The sequence below is a fragment of the Oncorhynchus tshawytscha genome, linkage group LG11, assembly GCF_018296145.1.
Source record: "Oncorhynchus tshawytscha isolate Ot180627B linkage group LG11, Otsh_v2.0, whole genome shotgun sequence".
Classification (NCBI taxonomy): Eukaryota; Metazoa; Chordata; class Actinopteri; order Salmoniformes; family Salmonidae; genus Oncorhynchus; species Oncorhynchus tshawytscha.
Genome location: NC_056439.1, coordinates 30603856 through 30627036, shown reverse-complemented (window position 1 = coordinate 30627036; position 23181 = coordinate 30603856). Strand labels below are relative to the sequence as shown.

General features: G+C 42.8%; 1 protein-coding gene across 1 annotated transcript in view; it reads right to left on the bottom strand.

The window, feature by feature from the left end:
- The window catches only part of LOC112261715 (reticulon-1-A), a 54748-nt gene that overhangs the window by 18325 nt on the left and 13242 nt on the right, over nucleotides 1–23181 (bottom strand). The window contains exon 2 of the mRNA XM_024437292.2: nucleotides 368–1084. Within this exon, the coding sequence (XP_024293060.1) occupies nucleotides 368–1084 (717 nt within the window). The remainder of the gene's footprint in view (nucleotides 1–367; nucleotides 1085–23181) is intronic.

The following is a 23181-nucleotide window of genomic DNA, read 5'->3' as shown; positions in this document are numbered from 1 at the left end:
CATGTTTGGCATATGTATATGTACTGATGTGTTGGTAGCTGTCAGCAATGTGTGCAGCTGTCAATCTAACTTTTTGGGGTTCTTATTTTAAACGTATGTAGTTCAGTCCTTGAGCTGTTCTTGTCTATTGATGTTCTGTATTATGTCATGTTTTATGTGGACACCAGGAAGAGTAGCTGCTGCTTCAGAAAGAGCTAATGGGGATCTGAATAAGATACAAAAAAATACTTACATCTAAATTTGTTTTTTTACCAACTTGAAATAGTGTACATAAATTGTCATTAAACCATAGTCCAAGACCACAGACCATGGTTATGGTGAACTCTAACTTACAAGGACACAGTGGGAGTGCGTGGGCAATACGTACCTGTTGGGGATGCATTGGGGGATGAGTCAGGGCTGTCGTCCTCTGGCTCAGAGAGCGTAACCGTGGGGACGCCCTGCAAGCCCAGGCTAAGGATGTTGTCAGACACGTTTGCCTGTGGGAGGATGGGTTTGGGGGCAGCGGGTGGATGGGACTCGGTCAGGATGATCTTCACAGGGCTAGCGGTCTGAGGGGTGCCCAGGTTGCGGTAGGAGCGGTAGTCAGACAGCTCCTCATCCTCAGAAGGCTCCTCAACGTAAGGGAAGGAGTGGGAGTCCAGCGCCGGTCCCAGGTTCTCCTCCTCTTCCTCCTCGTGTCCTGCAGGGCTCTTATCCATGTAGTCTCCCAGGGAGTCCAGGCCAGACAGCCCGGTGTCCACCAGACTATGCAGGGGTGCTGGTTGTGGACAGCTCAGGTTGTGGACGTCATCACCATGGCTGATATCCATGTAGTTGTAGGCCTCCGTCTTCAACTCAGAGCTACCCAGCAGGGACTTGGGCATCACATCAACCAGGTCAGTGGTCATCTTGGTGTGGGGGGAATCAAAGATACCGTAGGAGTCGAAGGTGTCCTGGGAGGAGTGGTCAGAGGAACGCTTCAGGTCATCAGACAGGTAAGAGCCATCCTGGCCTGAGGGGTAGCTCTGATTGGACAGGAGTGAGGTGTACAGTTCACCATCATCACTCATGGGATTCCTGAAAAGGTCAGACATGGCATCACCTAGAAGCAGAAAAAGAGAAGATGGACATTGGATTTAAATCACAGACCTTAGAGACAATTGGATTAGGCAAACTTAAAAGTATAGAAAAGTGGATAGATGAAATAGGCAGAAGATAGCGTCACAGGCAACATAACATGTCATTGATAATTCTGTCAACAGTGAACTGGTGCAAATATGAAACTACTGTGTCAGAGGTGAAATTATTAAAAACAAGTTCTACAATCAACTGTTGAACAGTTCCAATAAACTGTTAAATTGGCAATAACAAGATTGTTACATTTGTGTACGCCAGGCCTGATAGTGGAGACGTGTGGGATTGTGGGGAGAGTATGGGAATCAGTTGGGAGATGGCGGTGCAGATCAGTGATGCAGCACTAACAGAGGGCACTTGTGCCCTGAGCGGGACAAAGGCGGATTGTTCAAACCCCAAAACTCATCCTGCCAGCTCTTAATCCTCAGACAGTGAGGTGCGGGGGAAGGGCTCTGTATTCATTCACATCTCTTGTTTGTATTCGTAAATCTCCTCTGACAAGATGGCCGATTGTGTCACTGAGGCACACACACACACTACTGTACCCTGTCCTTTTCTGTGTGACTTGCCACCTAGAGTAAAGCATGTCCAGTACGGCATGTAATGTAGGCTACCACAGCATGAGAGCATTACAAAGGTATCCCAACAATACGGTGCAATTTCACATTAATTGAATTTACGCTTTGACTCAGTTTTTTCACTTTAAAATGTATGCCAAACAAAAAACATTGATTTCAAGTTTAACAAACCATACAATTATGCACAATGACGACTTAACAATTTCCACTGAAAAATGTACAAAAACTAATTTAGTGGAAGAACTGTACAGATGCAAATTTTGGTAACGGAATTAAGGTAAAATCTCCCTCAGGTTTTTATGCAACCACGTTTCCCAAAAACTTAAATATCTGCTCCGTTTTAAGATTCAAAGATGTGCGCAGAAAGACTGGGGTGTAAGCTATGACATGGCACCTTGAGTTTGTAAAAAATATATATTGGTTATTGAACTACAGTAAGTGAAGTGGATTTACACCTGGTAACAGAATTATGGTAACGGAATTACATCATGGGTCCCTGATCTGAACTACACAGAAATGAATAATTATGGATATGAATGTCATTCTCATCATGTTTCACAAGTTTGGACATCACAGTGTAGCAGAGCACAGTGCAGTGCAATACACTACAGCGCAGCACAGCTGAGCAGAGTAGAGTTCAGAACAGTAAAATATACAGTTGAAGTCAGACGTTTACATACACCGTAGCCAAATACATTTCACAATTCCTGAAAAGTTAAAGTAAAAGTAAAAAGTTAAAGTAAAAATTCCCTGTCTTAGGTCAGAGTTAGGATCACCACTTTATTTTAAGAATGTGAAATGTCAGAATAATAGTAGAACGATTTATTTCAGATTTTATTTATTTCATCACATTTCTAGTGGGTCAGAAGTTTACACACACTCAATTAGTATTTGGTAGCATTGGCTTTAAATTGAGTAACTTGGGTCAAACGTTTAGGGTAGCCTTCCACAAGCTTCCCACAATAAGTTGGGTGAATTTTGTCCCATTCCTCCTGACAGAGCTGGTGTAACTGAGTCAGGTTTGTAGGCCTCCTTGCTCGCACACGCTTTTTCAGTTCTGCTCACAAATTTTCTATGGGGTTGAGGTCAGGTCTTCGTGATGGCCACTCCAATACCTTGACTTTGCTGTCCTTAAGCCATTTTGCAACAACTTTGGAAGTATGCTTGGGGTTATTGTCCATTTGGAAGACCCATTTGTGACCAAGCTTTAACTTCCTGACTGATGTCTTGAGATGTTGCTTCAATATATCCACATAATTTTCCTCCCTCATGATGCCATCTATTTTGTGAAGTGCACCAGTCCCTCCTGCAGTAAAGCACCCACCACAACATGATGCTGCCACCCCCGTGCTTCACAGTTGGTATGGTGTTCTTTGGCTTGCAAGCCTCCCCCTTTTTCGTCCAAACATAACGATGGTAATTTTTGATTTTATCTTTATTTAACTAGGCAAGTCAGTTAAGAACATTTTCAATGACGGCCTAGGAACAGTGGGTTAACTGCCTTGTTCAGGGGCAGAACGACAGATTTGAACCTTGTCAGCTCGGGGATTCAAACTTGCAACCTTTCGGTTACTAGTCCAACGCTCTAACCACTAGGCTACCTGCCGCCCAAGTATGGCCAAACAGTTCTATTTTTTTTTCATCAGACCAGAGGACATTTCTCAAAAAAGTACAATGTTTGTCTCCATGTGCAGTTGCAAACCGTAGTCTGGCTTTTTTATGGCAGTTTTGGAGCAGTGGCTTCTTTCTTGCTGAGCGGCCTTTCAGGTTACGTTGACATAGGACTCGTTTTACTGTACTGTAGATATAGATACTTTTGTACCTGATTGGTGGAGTGCTACAGAGATGGTTGTCCTTCTGGAAGGTTCTCCCATCTCCACAGAGGAACTCTGGAGCTCTGTCAGAGTGACCATTGGGTTCTTGGTCACCTCCCTGACCAAGGGCCCTTCTCCCCCGATTGCTGTTTGGCCGGGCGGCCAGCTCTAGGAAGAGTCTTGGTGGTTCCAAACTTCTTCCATTTAAGAATGATGGAGGCCACTGTGTTCTTGGGGACCTTCAATGCTGCAGGCATTTTTTGGTACCCTTCCCCAGATTTGTGCCTCAACACAATCCTGTCTCTGAGAATTCCTTCTCCCTTATGGCTAAGTTTTTCCTCTGACATGCACTGTCAACTGTGGGACCAGACAGGTGTGTGCCTTTTCAAATCATGTCCAACCAATTGAATTTACCACAGGTGGACTCCAATCAAGTTGTAGAAACATCTCAAGGATGATCAATGGAAACAAGATGCATCTGAATTTGAACGCATTTGAAAGCATCTGAACAGGATGCATCTGAATCATCTCAATTTCGAGTCATAGCAAAGGGGCTGAATACTTATGTAAATAAGGTAATTCTGTGTTTTATTTGTAATAAATTTGCAAACATGTTTTAATTTTTTATTCTGAATGCACTGTATATGATAGGTTCAGATTTGGTCCAGTCTGGTTAATCTGTGGATGTTAACAGGCATGGGTGGACTGACCAAATGTAAACTTTTCAACGTCCATGGACATCCGCTGTTGGTCGGTTCTCAGTGGGCGAGGATGCTGGATACAGTAAATGGAAAGAGAGGGGGCTCATGGGAGAGGTGTCAGTAAGAACTGGGAGAGGTGACATTAACTGGTGAGTGAGTGAGTTTGTCCAGACAGACTATTTTAACACTCTTGGTTTGACCCCTAGACAACAGAAAGACAAAGAAAACAGTTATGAGCAGAACATAACAGTATGCAGGTGGAAGGGAGGACAGTAACAGGTGGAAGGGAGGACAGTAGCAGGTGGAAGGGAGGACAGTAGCAGGTGGAAGGGAGGACAGTAGCAGGTGGCCCAACTAGTTTGGTACTATTATGATGTCCCATTATAGCCAATTCATTTGCAGTAATAACGTTACTGATTTTTGGGTAATTCCGTTACCAATCACTTCATAATTGATAAACAACATTGATATCAGTTAAATCACTATAACTAAATTGGTAGATTTACCATTACTTTATACATCTGTGAACTTTCAGTATACTCCCCCTCCTCATGAGGGAGAGAAATGAGAAAATATCTTAAAGATATCTGGGTTTTTGGTAACGGAATTACAAAGCACAAGGCAATATTTCCTAAACTTACAGAGGGTAAACAATTTCTCCAAAACTAAATATACATGTTGATATTAGTTGGCAGGGGTCTTAACGCCAACATTATTATGTTTAAATGTATTTCTGATACCTTTTAAAACTTTCTGGTAGATGTTTTCTAAGACCACTTTTCTATCTGTTTATCAAGAAATCAGATGGAAAATAGTAAAAAAAATGTTTTATCTATACCTTAATTTCAGATTTCATTTGACACCCAATTAGATATGCTCCTATGACTTCATATGTTGGTGCTCATGGGTCTTTTTCGATGGAAATTACTGTAATCTTTTGTTAACATCCATGTGTCGTCTACTGCCAAAAATACTAAGCTTAACTTGAAAATAAATATTTGGTTTCCGTGAACTTGATAGATCAGACTTACAGTGCAGCAAGCCAACATTTTTCTGCAAAGTGATTGGACACAAGTTGCACAGACAGTGAGGCCCATGGCTAGAATGTGTGCCGTGTTGCACAGCTGAGTGCAAAGCGTAGTTTACTCCCCCACTAACTGTGCTGGGAGCGCCTCCCCTCTCTCCCCAGAGCTGCTCTACAGTCTTCAACTCTCACTGGGCAGCTGTGCCTCTATAAATAGGCAGAGTCCAGCTGCTGGGGTGGGTGAGGATGAGGGGGTGGGATAAGGATAAGGGATTTAAATAGGAACTTTCAGGCTCTCACAGAGAATGTAGACTGAGTACCCTACCGTTCAGAACGTCCCTTCCTATCCCCCCCCGTTCTGTTCTCCCTGCAGGTCCTGCTCCCTTTCCTCATGGTATTGTACAACGCCTACAATGTCCCTGTCAATAAATCATACAAAACACAATGTCCTAAACACTAGGCTACACCCACGATAACATGGTGAGATCCTAAGCAGAGCAACATGGCAGCAGGCTATTCTCTGTTAGGTAGAATGTAGTCAGGGCAGCATATGAAATGTCTGAGCATTATCAGGCTGTTCCTAAAGCAGATGGGAACAGCTGTGGCTGTGGTGTCTGGAGTTCAGTGGGGTTCATGAAGCCATAGATCTACTGACAGCCAGCCTACTACTGTATAATCCTCTTATGGCTCTCCTTTCTCCCCATTCTGCCATCCCTCTGACAATACCAGAAGCATAATCTACCATTGACTGAGTCACATTAACTACACAGAAGAGGGCAGGACTCTGGACTCATAAATACAACATACTGTGAAGAGAGGTGACCTCTGGAGCTGGTTGCAGTTGATTCCTGGCAGTGGGTCACACGCACCCCCCATATTCTCTCTCCACACCGCTGGCTGCTTTAGAGAATGACAGTGACGTAGCGCTGAGCGGTTGCTTGCTAACTACTCCTGGAGGCATCGAAGCAGCAGAATGATGGGAATAGACAGGATAAGTGTTCAGCAGACAGACATCAGGGAAGCAGCGGCTGAAAGGGGCTGCTCAGACAGACAGGAGAGCTGTCTACTGATCCACATCAACATACAGCAGCGGCCATTGTGGCGCAGCAGCTGTACCTAGACAGTCAGACACTGGAAAAAAAAACACAAGGCCAAGCAAGCGCTTCAGCTCATTCAGACTGGATCAGATGTGACAGCACAGAAACTATTGTTTCAGAATTTGCCACAACATAATCATGCTTCTGAGTGGATAACACAGTTAAATAAATCATTTCTGGTGGATGTGTTGTGAAGGGGCAGTCACATTGTTAATCCTACACACAAGCAACACAGCCATTAACCTAATGCACCCTGACAATTGTTGCTACGCTAAGCCCAGACATCTCTAAATATATGGCTGGAGACAAAAACATGATAACAGATGACATCAAAAGTATTGGCTATTATGTATAGGCCTGGAAGCAGAGGTTCAATGAACTGCATGTAGGCGGCTGCGGCCTGATGCATTCACTCCACAAGACTATGCCATTGAATTCATGATAATGACAGTAATCTTCAATGTCAACAATCTTTTTCTCTATTGTGTTTGGCTGCTCGCTAATTTGATATTTATATCAAATTAAAGGCAAACCTGAACAACAATCAAGTTGATTTTAAATCCAAGAGGGTCATGTAGTCTTGGTTTGTTTTCCTAATGCCTTGCAGATGCATACAAAACTGTCAGCACTCCTCTAGCTTTCGAGAGCCTCACTCTCTCAAACTCTCCACTCCTTCAACCTCTCCACTCCTTCAACCTCTCCACTCCCTCAACCTCTCCACTCCCTCAACCTCTACACTCCCTCAACCTCTACACTCCCACCTACATGCTGCCTTCTGGTCCTGACGGGGACATAGGAGATGCAGTGCTGTATCAGCAGAGCTCTGGAGCACGAAGGCCTTTAATAAACCTCCACTACTTCCATCTAGCCTATTCCGATGAGAAGAGAGACAGCCTATAGGGAGGTCTGTGACCTGGCAGTGTGTTACCAGGACAACAACCTCTCCCTCAACGTCAGCAAGACAAAGGAGCTGATCGTGGACTACAGGAAGCTGAGGGCCGAGCACACCGACATCGATAACAATTATTCTCCCTCAGGAGACTGAAAAGATTCAGCATGGGCCCTTAGATTCTCAAAAAGTTCTACAGCTGCACCACTGAGAGCATCCTGACTGGCTGCATCACCGCTTGGTATCAGACCGCTTGGCATCAGACCGCAAGGTGCTACAGAGGGTAGTGCGTACGGCCCAGTACATCACTGGGGCCAAGCTCCCTGCCATCCAGGACCTCTATACCTGGCGGTGTCAGGGGAAGGCCCTAAAGATTGTCAGAGAGTCCAGCCACCCAACTCATGGACTGTTCTCTCTGCTACAGCACAGCAAGCACTACCGATGCACCAAGTTGGGAATCAACAGGACCCTGAACAGCTTCGACCCCCAAGCCATAAGACTGCTAAATAGTTCATAAAATAGCTGCCTGGACTATCTGCATTAGGGCTGTCCCAGACAACAACAAAAAAAATCTTGGTTGACCAAAAGTCGTCTGTTCTTTCGACCAATTGATTGTTAGAAAATGTTAAACGTGTATTCTTCCATATATAGACATGGTTTTTATTTCTTATTTAACACATACTTTTATATAAAGCAATGACATAACAATAATACATTACTAAACATAAGCTCTTTAATCCAACCCCTCAGCCCATCACAACTATCAGCAGCATACCACCCTGCATACCACTGCTGGCCTGCTTCTGAAGCTAAGCAGGGTTGGTCCTGGTCAGTTCCTGGATGGGAGACCAGATGCTGCTGGAAGTGGTGTTGGAGGGCCAGTAGGAGGCATTCTTTCCTCTGGTCTAAAAAAATAACCCAATGCCCCAGGGCAGTGATTGGGGACACTGGCCTGTGTAGGGTGCCGTCTTTCGGATGGGATGTTAAAACGTGTGTCCTGACTCTCTGAGGTCATTAAATATCCCATGGCACTTATTGTAAGAGTAGGGGTGTTAACCCTGGTGTCCTGGCTAAATTCCCAATCTGGCCCTCAAACCATCATGGTCACCTAATAATCCCCAGTTTATGATTGGCTCATTCATCCTGTAACTATTCCCCAGGTTGTTGCTGCAAATGAGAATGTGTTCTCAGTCAACTTACCTGGTAAAATAATGGATAAAATCACCATATACCACCCTTGTCTGGTTTCCATGTGCCATATATTTTAATTGCGCTGTGAGGTTTTACATAAATGTTGAACCTTTCTCATCATATACTATCCACAGATTGTGAGCTAAAGTTGAAAACCTTTCCTAGGTATTATTGTATTATTTATTGACTGACTATGGTTTTCCAAATCGCCCAACACTGCTATTTGTTTATTTAACTTTAAGTGAATGTTGTGATTTTTATACATTCCTGTACCTGTGACCAGAAACAAACAGAATAAGGGACCTAGTGATTCTGTCTCTTCGCTGCTGAGATTGTCAAAATTGTCGTATTCCCCATATATATAGCATTTTGTTGGTGGCAAGAACTTTTGGGGCGGCAGAGTAGCCTAGTGGTTAGAGCGTTGGACTAGTAACCGGAAGGTTTCAAGTTCAAACCCCCGAGCTGACAAGGTACAAATCTGTCGTTCTGCCCCTGAACAGGCAGTTAACCCACTGTTCCTAGGCCGTCATTGAAAATAAGAATTTGTTTTTAACTGACTTATCTGGTTAAATAAAGGTAAAATAAATAAATATATATATATATAATAAATTAAATTGAATTGAAAAACTCAAAGCACTAAATCAAGTGTTGTTTTTTGTTCCAGTTCATAAACCATGTGCCATGCCATATGTTTTAATAAAATCAACTATATCCATTGAGCTTGTCTGATGCTTTAAGCTTACGGTTTGATGCATGAAGATGGGCCAGAGTTCTAGATAACCAGAAGGAGAAAAATAAATGTAACCTGACCCAACTATTCTCCTCCCGCTCCTGCTGGCTTTTGCAGATTCTAACATCACTCTCCTGCAGTTGCCAGTAATAACTACACAAGGAGCCAGCAACCTTTCTCATGTGGAATGCCAAATTATCTTACCTTTTCTATCGATCTGCGTGCCTGTTATGGTTTTCATATGCACATTTTCGTGAAACAGTTTCATTTTATTTACAATAACGTCTTCATATTTCAAAATCATTGTCATGTGGTTAATCAACATTCTATCCTAATCTAAATGAAAAATGACACAAACCTAAAAAGTTACTTCTATTGCCAACTATGTAAAAATAGCCTACATAAAGCCAACAAATGAAAACATTGCAACCTGCAGGTAGAAAATATCCTGATAAAAATAAATATCCTATAAAAATCACATTGGCTACACATGGCCTGTCTGCAACTAACTTGAAACATTGTATCAACTATTAACTTGGGTCTCCCCCCTGACAGAATCCCCCCCCCTTCGGGTTCTTCATTGCTGCAATTTGCTTGCTCGTCGAGATTTCTGCTCTTCACTCCGTTGTCAGTTTAGCCTACATTTCACTGATCTTAGTAGCAAAAAGCATTTTTGTCTGCAGTTTTCGGTTTGGCTATTTGTTTCAAGTGTATGTGGCGGTTCTAGCTTGTATGCCCCCCCCCCCCTTTAGCGCCCGCCTCGTGTCGCCCCCGGCAAGATGCAGCCCTGGGCGGCTGCCCATGTTACCCGTACCTAAATCCGCTACTGATTTGTATTAGTCTATTAATAAATCTCTTTTCCAAAATTCGTCATCTCTCCTATGTCTTATTCGACTAGTATTTTGTAAAGTGTAAGGATAATAATTCAGCCATAGTTGTTCTGGAATGTTTATTGCTTGCCAACATTTTACTCCCTCCTCTATGTTTAATATAACACACATACATTCATTTCGGTTGACTATCCTGACATTCAGTTTGATCTATAGAAAGTATTTGCCACTGATGTATGCCACATAAAGAATATGACTCTAGCCACAAAATTAAGGAAATTAGAAGGGGGGAGAATTCTGGCAGGGGGGAGATTTTCGGCACAACACCAGAACCTATTACAGTCCAAGTCAAGCACTGACAAGAAGCCTTTATGACATTTCACTGGATCAGAGCATGACATTTTTCCCTTTCACGCTGAGTGGTTATCGAAAGGAAGAGAGCTGTAAGATTTTTCAAATACATTGAAAACTATTGTAATTCTCAATGGATGTAAAAACAGACTTCCGTTTGCTTTCTGTTTGAGGTGAAGAAAACATCACTTTGACAAGCTCCACAGGTTGTGTGTTAAGCCAATCAGAAACACTATCAGATCCCAAAATGGGCACATTTACAGTGCCTTGCGAAAGTATTCGGCCCCCTTGAACTTTGCGACCTTTTGCCACATTTCAAGCTTCAAACATAAAGATATAAAACTGAATCAACAACAAGTGGGACAACAATGTGTCCGCTCAGACAAGGATAACAGGAAGACTGGAATAATAATATTGAATGCATTAAAAGAAATAACCATAACCAAAGTAACAAACATTGTAGATTAGAAATTATAGGAATTAACGTTAAATATACTACTGGTGATATATGTAATGGGGAATTGATATACACTAACAATCAAATGCAAACAATTCACACAATGAAGTTATGAAACAATGAATATGCACTAATTGTCGGGAAAGAGCGAGAAAGAAGTGCATTGTGCATCTGGGTGCATGGTCAATTTGATGTCTGCATTGGCCATGCAGCATTTGTGGTGATATGGCCTCAGCAGAAGTCAGGGCATTCATACTTCTTGCCCTTTATGGAGCAGTGCAGCACTGTTGTCAAGGAAGTGAGTTTGTGTTTATACAGGATGTACCACCCCACCTACTGTCAACTAATCATGTCAATTCGGAGCTAAACATAGCCTTCCGCATTGTTACAAAATTTGGGAGACGCCTGGCGATGCGGTACAGAGATATTTGTTACAGCTCGACTGAAACAGTCTTGGTCGACCAACAGCCTAACAACCAAACAATTGACTAATTGGGGTCAGCCCTAATCTGCATTGACCCTTTTTGCACTAACTCTTTTAACTCATCATATACACTGCTGCTACTGTTGCTTATCTATCCTGTTGCCTAGTCACTTTATCCCTACCTATATGTACATAATGCATCTACCTCCATTACCTCGTACCTCTGCACATCGACTCAGTACTGGTACCCTGTGTACAGTGGCAAGAAAAAGTATTAAAACCCTTTGGAATTACCTGGATTTCTGCATAAATTGGTCATCAAATTTGATCTGATCTTCATCTAAGTCACAACAATAGACAAACTTAAAATAATAACACACAAATTATTGTATTGTTCTTGTCTATATTGAATAGATAATATAAACATTCACAGTGTCGGTTGGAAAAAGTATGCCAACCCCTAGGCTAATGACTTCTCCAAAAGCTAATTGGAGTCAGGAGTCAGCTAACCTGGAGTCCAATCAATGAGACGAGATTGGAGATGTTGGTTAGAGCTGCTTTACCCTATAAAAAAACACTCACAAAATTTGAGTTTTCTATTCACAAGAAGAATTGCCTGATGTGAACCATGCCTCGAACAAAAGAGATCTCAGAAGACCTAAGATTAAGAATGTGTTGACTTGCATAACGCTGGTAAGGGTTACAAAAGTATCTCTGAAAGCCTTGAAGCTCATCAGTCCACAGTAAGACAAATTGTCCATAAATGGGGAAAGTACAGCACTGTTGCTTCTCTCCCTAGGAGTGGCCGTCTTGCAAAGATGACTGCAAGAGCACAGCGCAGAATGCTCAATGAGGTTAAGAAGAATCCTAGAGTGTCAGCTAAAGAGACAGAAATCTCTGGAACATGCCAACATCTCTGTTGACTAGTCCACGATACGTAAAACAAGCATGGTGTTCATGGGAGGACACCACAGAAGCCACTGCTGTCCAAAAAAAACATTGCTGCACGTCTGAAGTTTGCAAAAGTGCACCTGGATGTTCCACAGCGCTACTGACAAAATATTCTGTGGACCGATGAAACTACAGTTGAGTTGTTTGGAAGAAACACACACTTTGTGTGGAGAAAAAAAGGCACAGCACACCAACATCATAGCCTCATGGTTTGGGGCTGCATTGCTGCCTCAGGGCCTGGACAGCTTGCTATCATCGACGGAAAAATGAATTCCCAAGGTTAGAGAATGTTAGGCTATCTGTCCGCCAATTGAAGCTCAACAGAAGTTGGGTGATGCAACAGGACAACGACCCAAAACACAGAAGTAAATCAACAACCGAATGGCTTCAACAGCCGACAATACGCCTTCAGGAGTGGCCCAGTCCTGACCACAACCCAATTGAGATGCTGTGGCATGACCTCAAGAGAGCAGTTCACACCAGACATCCCAAGAATATTGCTGAACTGAGGCAGTTTTGTGAAGAGGAATGGTCCAAAATTCCTCCTGACCGTTGTGCAGGTATGATCCGCAACTACAGAAAAACGTTTTTTTATTTTTTTTTATTTCACCTTTATTTAACCACGTAGGCTAGTTGAGAACAAGTCCTCATTTACAACTGCGACCTGGCCAAGATAAAGCATAGCAGTGTGAACAGACAACAACACAAAGTTACGCATGGAGTAAACAATAAACAAGTCAATAACACAGTAGAAAAAAGAAAAAGAGTGTATATACATTGTGTGCAAAAGGCATGAGGAGGTAGGTGAATAATTACAATTTAGCAGATTAACACTGGAGTGATACATGATCAAATGGTCATGTGCAGGTAAAGATACAGGTGTGCAAAAGAGAAGAAAAGTAAATAAATAAAAACAGTATGGGGATGAGGTAGGTAAATTGGGTGGGCTATTTACCGATGGACTATGTACAGCTGCAGCGATCGGTTAGCTGCTCAGATGGCAGATGTTTAAGGTTGGTGAGGGAGATAAAAGTCTCCAATTTAAGCGATTTTTTGCAATTCGTTCCAGTCACAGGCAGCAGAGAACTGGAAGGAAAGGCGGCCAAATGAGGTGTTGGCTTTAGGGATGGTCAGGGAGATACACCTGCTGGAGCGCGTGCTACGGGTGGGTGTTGCCATCGTGACCAGTGCACTGAGATAAGGCGGAGGTTTACCTAGCATGGACTTGTAGATGACCTGGAGCCAGTGGGTCTGGCGACGAATATGTAGCGAGGACCAGCCGACTAGAGCATACAGGTCGCAGTGGTGGGTGATATAAGGTGCTTTAGTAACAAAACGGCTGGCACTGTGATAAACTGCATCCAGTTTGCTGAGTAGAGTATTGGAAGCTATTTTGTAGATGACATCGCCGAAGTCGAGGATCGGTAGGATAGTCAGTTTTACTAGGGTAAGTTTGGTGGCGTGAGTGAAGGAGGCTTTGTTGCGGAATAGAAAGCAGACTCTAGATTTGATTTTAGATTGGAGATGTTTGATATGAGTCTGGAAGGAGAGTTTACAGTCTAGCCAGACACCTAGGTACTTATAGATGTCCACTTATTTTAGGTCGGAACCATCCAGGGTGGTGATGCTAGTCGGGCGTGCGGGTGCAGGCAGCGAACGGTTGAAAAGCATGCATTTGGTTTTACTAGCGTTTAAGAGCAGTTGGAGGCCACGGAAGGAGTGTTGTATGGCATTGAAGCTCGTTTGGAGGTTAGATAGCACAGTGTCCAAGGAAGGGCCAGAAGTATACAGAATGGTGTCGTCTGCGTAGAGGTGGATCAGGGAATCGCCCGCAGCAAGAGCAACATCATTGATATATACAGAGAAAAAAGTCGGCCCGAGAATTGAACCCTGTGGCACCCCCATAGAGACTGCCAGAGGACCGGACAACATGCCCTCTGATTTGACACACTGAGCTCTGTCTGCAAAGTAGTTGGTAAACCAGGCAAGGCAGTCATTAGAAAACCGAGGCTACTGAGTCTGCCGATAAGAATATGGTGATTGACTGAGTCGAAAGCCTTGGCCAGGTTGATGAAGACGGCTGTACAGTACTGTCTTTTATCGATGGGGGTTATGATATCGTTTAGTACCTTGAGCGTGGCTGAGGTGCACCCGTGACCGGCTCGGAAACCAGATTGCACAGCGGAGAAGGTACGGTTGGATTCGAGATGGTCAGTGATCTGTTTGTTGACTAGGCTTTCGAAGACCTTAGATAGGCAGGGCAGGATGGATATAGGTCTGTAGCAGTTTGGGTCCAGGGTGTCTCCCCCTTTGAAGAGGGGGATGACTGCGGCAACTTTTCAATCCTTGCGGATCTCAGACGATATGAAAGAGAGGTTGAACAGGCTGGTAATAGGGGTTGCGACAATGGCGGCAGATCGTTTCAGAAATAGAGGGTCCAGATTGTCAAGACCAGCTGATTTGTACAGGTCCAAGTTTTGCAGCTCATTCAGAACATCTGCTATCTGGATTTGGGTAAAGGAGAAGCTGGGGAGGCTTGGGCGAGTAGCTCCGGGGGCGGAGCTGTTGGCCGAGGTAGGAGTAGCCAGGAGGAAGGCATGACCAGCCGTTGAGAAATGCTTGTTGAAGTTATCGATTATCATGGATTTATCAGTGGTGACCGTGTTACCTAGCCTCAGTGCAGTGGGCAGCTGGGGGGTGCTCTTGGTTGAGGTATTTGGTTGGTTGAGGTATTTCACATACTTTTTCTTACCACTGTATATAGCCAAGTAATCTTTACTCATTGTGTATTTATTCCTCGTTATAATAAAAAAATGCTCCCTGCATTGTTGAAGGGCGGTGTAACGGTCGTCGCATGAAGGAGAAGAGGAGGACCAAGGTGCAGCGTGGTATGTGTCCATATTTATTCAAATGAACACGGAAATAACAAAAATAACAAAGAAAAACAACCGAAAACAGTTCTGGCTGGTGCAGACACACAACAGAAAACAATCACCCACGAAACACAATAGAAAACCGGCTACCTAAATATGGTTCTCAATCAGGGACAACGATAGACAGCTGCCTCTGATTGAGAACCATACCAGGCCAAACATAGAAATAGCAAATCATAGAAAAACTAACATAGACAACCCACCCAACTCACGCCCTGACCATACTAAAACAAAGACAAAAGAACTAAGGTCAGAACGTGACAGGCGGCCCGTAAGCATTTCACTGTTCGTCTACACCTGTTGTTTACGAAGGACCTGACAAATACATTTTATTGTATTGACGTTCAAAACAACTTGTGTTTTCCAGACACTGTAGTTCATCTTTACTGTACAATGCTATAATTACTAGATTGACATGTCTCTATGAATAAAAGCAACTGAAAAGTGAATGTATGCCTGGGTGATTCTAATGAAACCAGTTTTAAAATGTCTGTAGTGATGCATCTGCAAAAATCAACAATCATTCTGAGGACTAAGATGTCCAGTTTTTGGGAAAGTGTCTTTAAAAAAAAAAATGTATAAAAATATATTTTACCCCCTTTTTCGTGGTATCCAATTGTTAGTAGATACTATCTTGTCTCATCGCTACAACTGCCGTACGGGCTCGAGAGAGACGATGGTCGAGAGCCATGCGTCCTCCGAAACACAACCCAACCAAGCCGCACTGCTTCTTAACACAGCGCGCATCCAAGCTGGAAGCCAGCCGCACCAATGTGTCAGAGGAAACACCGTGCACCTGGTGACCTGGTCAGCGTGCACTGCGACCGGCCCACCACAGGAGTCGCTAGTGCGCGATGAGACAAGGATATCCCTACCGGCCAAACCCTCCCTAACCCGGACGACGCTAGGCAAATTGTGCGTTTCCCCATGGGCCTCCCGGTCGCGGCCGGCTGCGACAGAGCCTGGGCTCAAACCCAGGGATGCAGTGCCTTAGACCACTGCGCCACTCGGGAGTTGAGCCGGGTGAAATTCTCAGGTCATTTTATAAAAAAAATTTCTTTAGAAAAACCTCAAACTTATTTGTATAAAACAAAATCTGTTGCTGTAGTTTGTCCATAAATAATTAAAATGATATACTAGTTGAAGTTTACTTTAAACTATAATATTTATTACAAACATTGTCTGAAACACTTTTTCAAGTTCCTGTAAAGAAATCCAAGCAGTTTTAAAAATAAATGTTTTATTCACCCTTGATGCATCATCTCGAGCAAGGGTACTCAACTCTTACCCTATGAGGTCCAGAGCCTGCTGGTTTTCTGTTCTACCTGATAATTAATTGCACACACCTGTTGTCCCAGGCTTAAATCAGTCCCCGGGTATGAAAAAAATGCAGTGGAACTCACCTCACGGTTCAGAGTTGAGTTTGAGGGGTCTAGAGCATTGGTCGCCAACCGGTCGATCATGATTGACTGGTCAATCTTCCAGGCATTCCTAGTCAATCACAACACTTCTGTAGAAAAATAAAGGCTTGCACTCCTTTGGTTTTTATTTGTGTTGCGCTGTTGGCGGTAGGTGCACTTGATTCAGAAGCCCTGGTAAGCAAAGTGGACCTGGAGAGATGTGGCTATATCAAGTGCGCCTACTAAGCTCGCTAATCGGATAGCTCAAATCACAGTGCCTACAGAGATTCCACAACCCCAGCCACAGCAAAGTTTGATACTAGCCTACGTAAGATTTAATAACTTTTAAAACCATAACCACAGAGAGACTGTCATAGAACACAGCATAGAGCTGTTTTTATGAGTGAATTCATTTTTAAGTTTTATTCATCACTGTCAACACTGTTTTTATTAAACACTATTACAAAACATAAAATATGCTTCCCAGTACTTCCACTCGCACTGCAGCTGCAATGGGCTCCCGAGTGGTGCAGCGGTCTGCATTTCAGTGCTAGAGGCATCACTACAGACCCTGGTCCGATTTCAGGCTGTATCACAACTGGCCGTGATTGGGAGTCCCATGGGGGCGGCGCACAATTGGCCCAGCGTCGTCCGGGTTAGGGTTTGGCCGGGGTAGGCCGTCATTGTAAATAAGAATTTGTTCTTAACTGACTTGCCTAGTTAAATAACGGTAAAAAAATTAGTAGCCAAGTGTACCGATAGCCCTGAGTTTGTATTATTATTAGCAGCTCGTGGTGTCTATTTCAATATCGAGGAATATTTCACTATCTCTGTTTATAGGAACAACATGAATTTGTGCATGAGGCAGATGGGGTGTGACTCCAGCTTCCCCATCAGGTAGAAGACTGTGTCCCCTTTCTCTGGCCAGTCTCACCAGAGGAAAGGAAGGAGAAAGCAGGGACTGTGAAAGGCAGATACTGTGGTGCTCTTCCCCTCCCTCCGCTGAGACTAATTCTGTGTTCAAAACAACAGGGAACTTGAAAATGTCTGACTTCCGACTTCAGTGCATTCAAGACAACTGAGAACTCTGGGGGAAAAAAACAAGAGACCGACTGGGGAAAATAGTTTTGAACGGTCATCCAACTCGGAATTCCAAGAATTCCGACTTCCCGACGTCATGATTTGACCTAGCTATCCCCCCGAGTACCCAGTTGTCTTGAAAGCACCATGACCATCAGATGCAGGTACCATCAGTCCAGTAAAATTATAAAAAGCTAATTATTTCAATTTGTTCTACACCAACTGATTAATTTTGTTATCATAACTCAAGTTTTTAAATATAATATGGTCTGAGAATAACAATATTGGCAGGCCAGGCATATAGCCAATATGCTATGATAATTTATTAGGCCTATGGCCCAAACCTCATTCCTACAGAATCATTTTAACTAGGTTAATGTAAAAAAAAAAAAGTCATTTAAAAAATAATTATGAGCGGTAGATCTCAGCTTGCTTTTTGACTGGGAAAGTGATCTTGACTCAGATAAGGTTGGTGACCACTGATCTTGAGGAGTAGTCCTTAGATGGGCACAAGTTAAGTTAATTTATAGCTCAGGTTGGTAGAGCCAAGGTAGTGGATTCGATTCCCGGTACTATCCATATGTAAAATTTATGCACGCATGACCGTAAGTTGCTTTGGATAAAAGCATCTGCTAAATGGCATATATTATTACATTATATGCCTTCAGAATGAGGTTCTTATTCTCAAACACCCCCTTTACCCCACTTGGCCATCTCATTTCCAAAATGGCTAAAGAGCTCAAATTGGGGAAAAGTCTGATTTAATTTTATAACAGTTGTATATTTTCATTTTGAAATATTTTTATTTTCAGTGTTATGTTTTTACTCAGGCTTTTTCATTAGGGGAGCATGCATAAAATATTACAAATATTAATATTGATTTGATTATTACTTTTTTGGACTTCAAAAAATATTACTGTAATGAACATTGTGAAAATGTTGGTCAAATGCATATCTGATAGGAAAAAAAAGAATAATTATGAAATAGATAAGTACAGATCCTAATATGAGGAATTCAAGAAGAAACTGTGTGAAAAATGACTCGTGAGATTTTTTTTTACAGTTTTGTGCGAATGATTTGCCTACACTGTAGTGTATATAGTGTTAATCTATGTTCGACCTGTGTGATGTCTCCTTTCAAGAGTCCTCTCCCATTTCTGCTGCATGCTACAGCAAATCAGCCAAACAGAGTGTGAGAGGGCCCTTACAAGAACATAGACCTGGGACATCAGGTGTGTGCTCTCGTTGGCTGGCCCTCGCTTCATACTCATCGCCAAACCCACTGGCTCCATGTCATCTACAAGACCCTGCTAGGTAAAGTCCCCCCTTATCTCAGCTCGCTGGTCACCATAGCATCTCCCACCTGTAGCACACGCTCCAGCAGGTATATCTCTCTAGTCACCCCCAAAACCAATTCTTTCTTTGGCCGCCTCTACTTCCAGTTCTCTGCTGCCAATGACTGGAACGAACTACAAAAATCTCTGAAATTGGAAACACTTATCTCCCTCACTAGCTTTAAGCACCAACTGTCAGAGCAGCTCACAGATTACTGCACCTGTACATAGCCCACCTATAATTTAGCCCAAACAACTACCTCTTTCCCTACTGTATTTATTTTATTTATTTTGCTCCTTTGCACCCCATTATTTTTATTTCTACTTTGCACATTCTTCCACTGCAAATCTACCATTCCAGTGTTTTACTTGCTATATTGTATTTACTTTGCCACCATGGCCTTTTTTTGCCTTTACCTCCCTTATCTCACCTCATTTGCTCACATCGTATGTAGACTTGTTTATACTGTATTATTGACTGTATGTTTGTTTTACTCCATGTGTAACTCTGTGTCGTTGTATGTGTCGAACTGCTTTGCTTTATCTTGGCCAGGTCGCAATTGTAAATGAGAACTTGTTCTCAACTTGCCTACCTGGTTAAATAAAGGTGAAATAAAAAAATAAAAAATAAAAACATATAGGCTACTGTGTTGTTACCTCTTCAAATTGAAACTTAAGAGAAGGGGGTAGGCTTTAGGCAGCAAACTAGGGGTGACAATGAGATGGGGGAAGAAAGAAAACAAAAAGGTGTTGAATTGAGGGAAGTAAGCAAGCGGCTATCACAAACACATAAATATAAGTGGCTCAAAAATGACAACGGGGATATGAATACAGAAGGAGGTCGATAGGTAGGTAGGCAGCTGAGAGGTCAGAGGATACAGTTGCTCATGAGCTATTGTTATCCACCATCATCTTAAACTCCCATGATGGCTGGACATTGTTATTGTCAACTGGGATGAGAAAATGCTATAAAAACAGTCAGCCTACACACAAGCAGTCTTATTGCATTGAAGTTGTGAAGTCAGTGGAAGCTTTGGTTGCCACCTGTCATTTATCGATCCCAGCAAAGTCTTTGCCTGAGTGGAATGGTGAGGATAGATTATCTGAAGATCCAGACTGAGTGTCTACAAGCTGTCAGCTTTGGAGCCCAGCTGTCAATGAACTGTCTCTGTTGTCTTACTTCACTTCCATTGTTAGCTTTAGCCAAGACACACACACGCACTCAAGGACACACACGAGCACACACACAAAGGACACGTAGGATAGAATGCCTTTCTTTTGTCTACAGTATTTGGACCAAATGCTGAGGACAGTGGCAACTGACTGCCAACAGCCCTCTGCATCAAACTACCAAGAGATGTGGACAGAGTTGAGTCTTTAGAGAAGCCTACCTAGCATTATTTAGCAATTCAGAAAGTAAAATTCTAGCCTATCTGCATAGATTTTTATTTATGAAGCCATTCAAACAGACTGACAGGTGGAAGTTTGGAGAAGCATTAGGCTAGATTCAAAGATGGTGCAGAGTTGTCTGTCGGGGGATTGAAAAAGATTTGGAGAATAATCTATTTAGGCCCACAGTTCACGACAGCTGACATACTGTGTTGTCCCCTGGGGTGGAGCTTTCCTGACCCTGTCCTTCATTGCTTTATCTGTGTCCTTCCCACAGCATTAGCTAATTGGCTCTGGAAGTTGAAGAAGACGAATGAGATTTGAAGGCAGGCTGGCAAGAAACAAGACAAGCAGAGGGGCCCAAGTAATTCTGTGAGGCAGCACAGACAGAGACACTAGCAGCACAGTCTCCATCTTCATCTTCCTTCCTCCCAGCAACAGCCTAGGACTGCTGGGGCAGCAGAGCAGAGATCTCCCAGGTTGATGAACATGTACTGGAACTGTAGACCTAAGTAAGGCAGTGGCGGTCATGAAACTTTGTCCTGCAAAAGACTGCCGGTCTGTATGTTATCTGGCAATGCTTCATGGCAGAGGCTGTAGGCTTGTTTGTTGAGCTGACAAGATCTGCTTATCGTCCAACGGCATTATTTTATATTATATGATTTTATAGTAAGAAGAATATAATTTAACTTAGCTGAATAAAATATAAAGGATATCTTTCCCATTCCGGAGCGAGTGTGCATATGAAGTGGCTATGTTGAACATAAAAGTGATCATTAGAAACAGGTTTTATATGCTAGATTTAGAGTAATTTGGCAATGTTAGTTGTTAATGATACAGCCCTTAGAATATCTTAGAAATCCAAACATATACGGACTGCATGACACGAGTATAGGCCATTGATGATTTGACAAAGCCTCAGGCTGCACAGCTGTTCTCTCATCAAGTAATCATATTTTCACCCATCAGACAATTCTCAATTTATTATTGTCATTACTAATATTAAAAATTTGTTTCGATTTAGAATGGCACATTATCAAATGGGCAGGGTAATAAAAAATACGTAATCTGTATACACTTGAATAGCAAATGGAGGCCGCACGATTTCCTGCCGGTCAGTTTTTCAATGATGACAGGGAAGCCACTTCGGTTGTATATCGGAGCATGCTCGTAACATGAGCAGCTGAGAAATAAATATAACACTTGTTTCACTACACCCATTAAAACCTCTTGGCGCACCGATCCCTTTAGTGGGATCATTTTCGTCAACATCAGCTGAATTGCAGAGCGCCAAATTCAAATTAAATTACTAAAAATATTTAATTTTCATGAAATCACAAGTGCAATATACCAAAACACAGCTTAGCTTGCGTGTCAGATTTCAAAAAACCTTTACAGCGAAAGCAAACCAAGTGTTTATGTGAGCACGGCTCTCTCAGCAGACAAAACAGTACAAACAGCTAGCAGCAAAGTAGATTGGTCATGAAAGTCAGAAAAGCAATCAAATTAATTGCTTACCTTCGATGATCTTCGGATGTTTGCACTCACGAGACTCCCAGTTCCACAATAAATGTTAGTTTTGTTCGATAAAGATTATTTTTATATCCAAAAACCTCCATTTGGTTGGCGCGTTTTGTTGAATAATCCACAGGCTCGTGCAGGTCACGACGGGCAGACGAAAATTCCAAATAGTATCCGTAAAGTTCGTAGAAACATGTCAAATGTTTTTTATAATCAATCCTCAGGTTGATTTTACAATAAATAATCGATAATATTTCAACCGGACGGTAGCTTTAACAATAAGAGAGAGAGATAAAAGGTCTGCTCCAAGCTGCTCGCGCATGCAAAACTCTGGGGACACACAGCTATCCACTGACGCGATGTGATCATTCTCGCTCATTTTTCAGAATAAAGCCTGAAACTATGTCTAAAGACTGTTCACAACATGTGGAAGCCATAGGGAAAGGAATCGGATTGATATCCCTTTAAATGGAGGGTAGGCATGCAAAGGAACAGAGAGGTTTCAAAATAACAGCACTTCCTGGTTGGATTTTCCTCAGGTTTTCGCCTGCAATATCAGTTGTTATACTCACTGTTACGTTCCCCAGTGTATGTGTTGTAGTTTGTGTATTTGCATGTGTTTATTTCAGGAAATGGCTTCCTGAAACCCCTCAAGCACCTGATTGGTCGACTCCATGGCTAATTGCGCAGGGGGGGGGCTGACCCCGCCCACTCATCAAGACACAACTGTCTCCGATTACCCATTCCTTCTGAAGCTATATAAAAGCCAGTGTTCTGTTCAGGAGAGAGGTTCATTGCTGGGAGGTCATTGCAGAGTGATTGAATGTGATAGAGGTTCATTGCTGGGAGGTCATTGCAGAGCGATTGAATGTGATAGAGGTTCATTGCTGGGAGGTCATTGCAGAGAGATTGAATGTGAGGGAGGTCATTGCTGAGAGAGAAGGCTGATGGCTGTGGATAATTTACTATGTTAGTTGTTGGTAGCAGTTGGTATGTTCTGTGAGTTTGTTGCTCAGATAGAGCTTATTTGATGTCCTTTGTTTCTTAGTTTGTTTGAGAAATTATTTGTTCTCCTGTTTCATTTGTTCCCAGGGGGGAAGGGGAAGGCACCTAGGGAGTGCTTAGGCAAGAGGCCCACGGGCATACATATACCCGTAGTATATTCATTGTCTAGGCACAATAGGTAAGTCCTGGGCGGACCACCCCCTGTACTTTGGTTAGGGCACCAGGTGGTGCTAAATTAGGTAAGTATTGGTTAGACAGATAGGAGAGGGGGCTTTGAGATTTACTTTCTTTGCTTTGGTTCCTTCCAGCCCCTTTTCCCCATATTACCGTGTAAAAGAATAAAGTCCTTGTAAACGGTACCACATT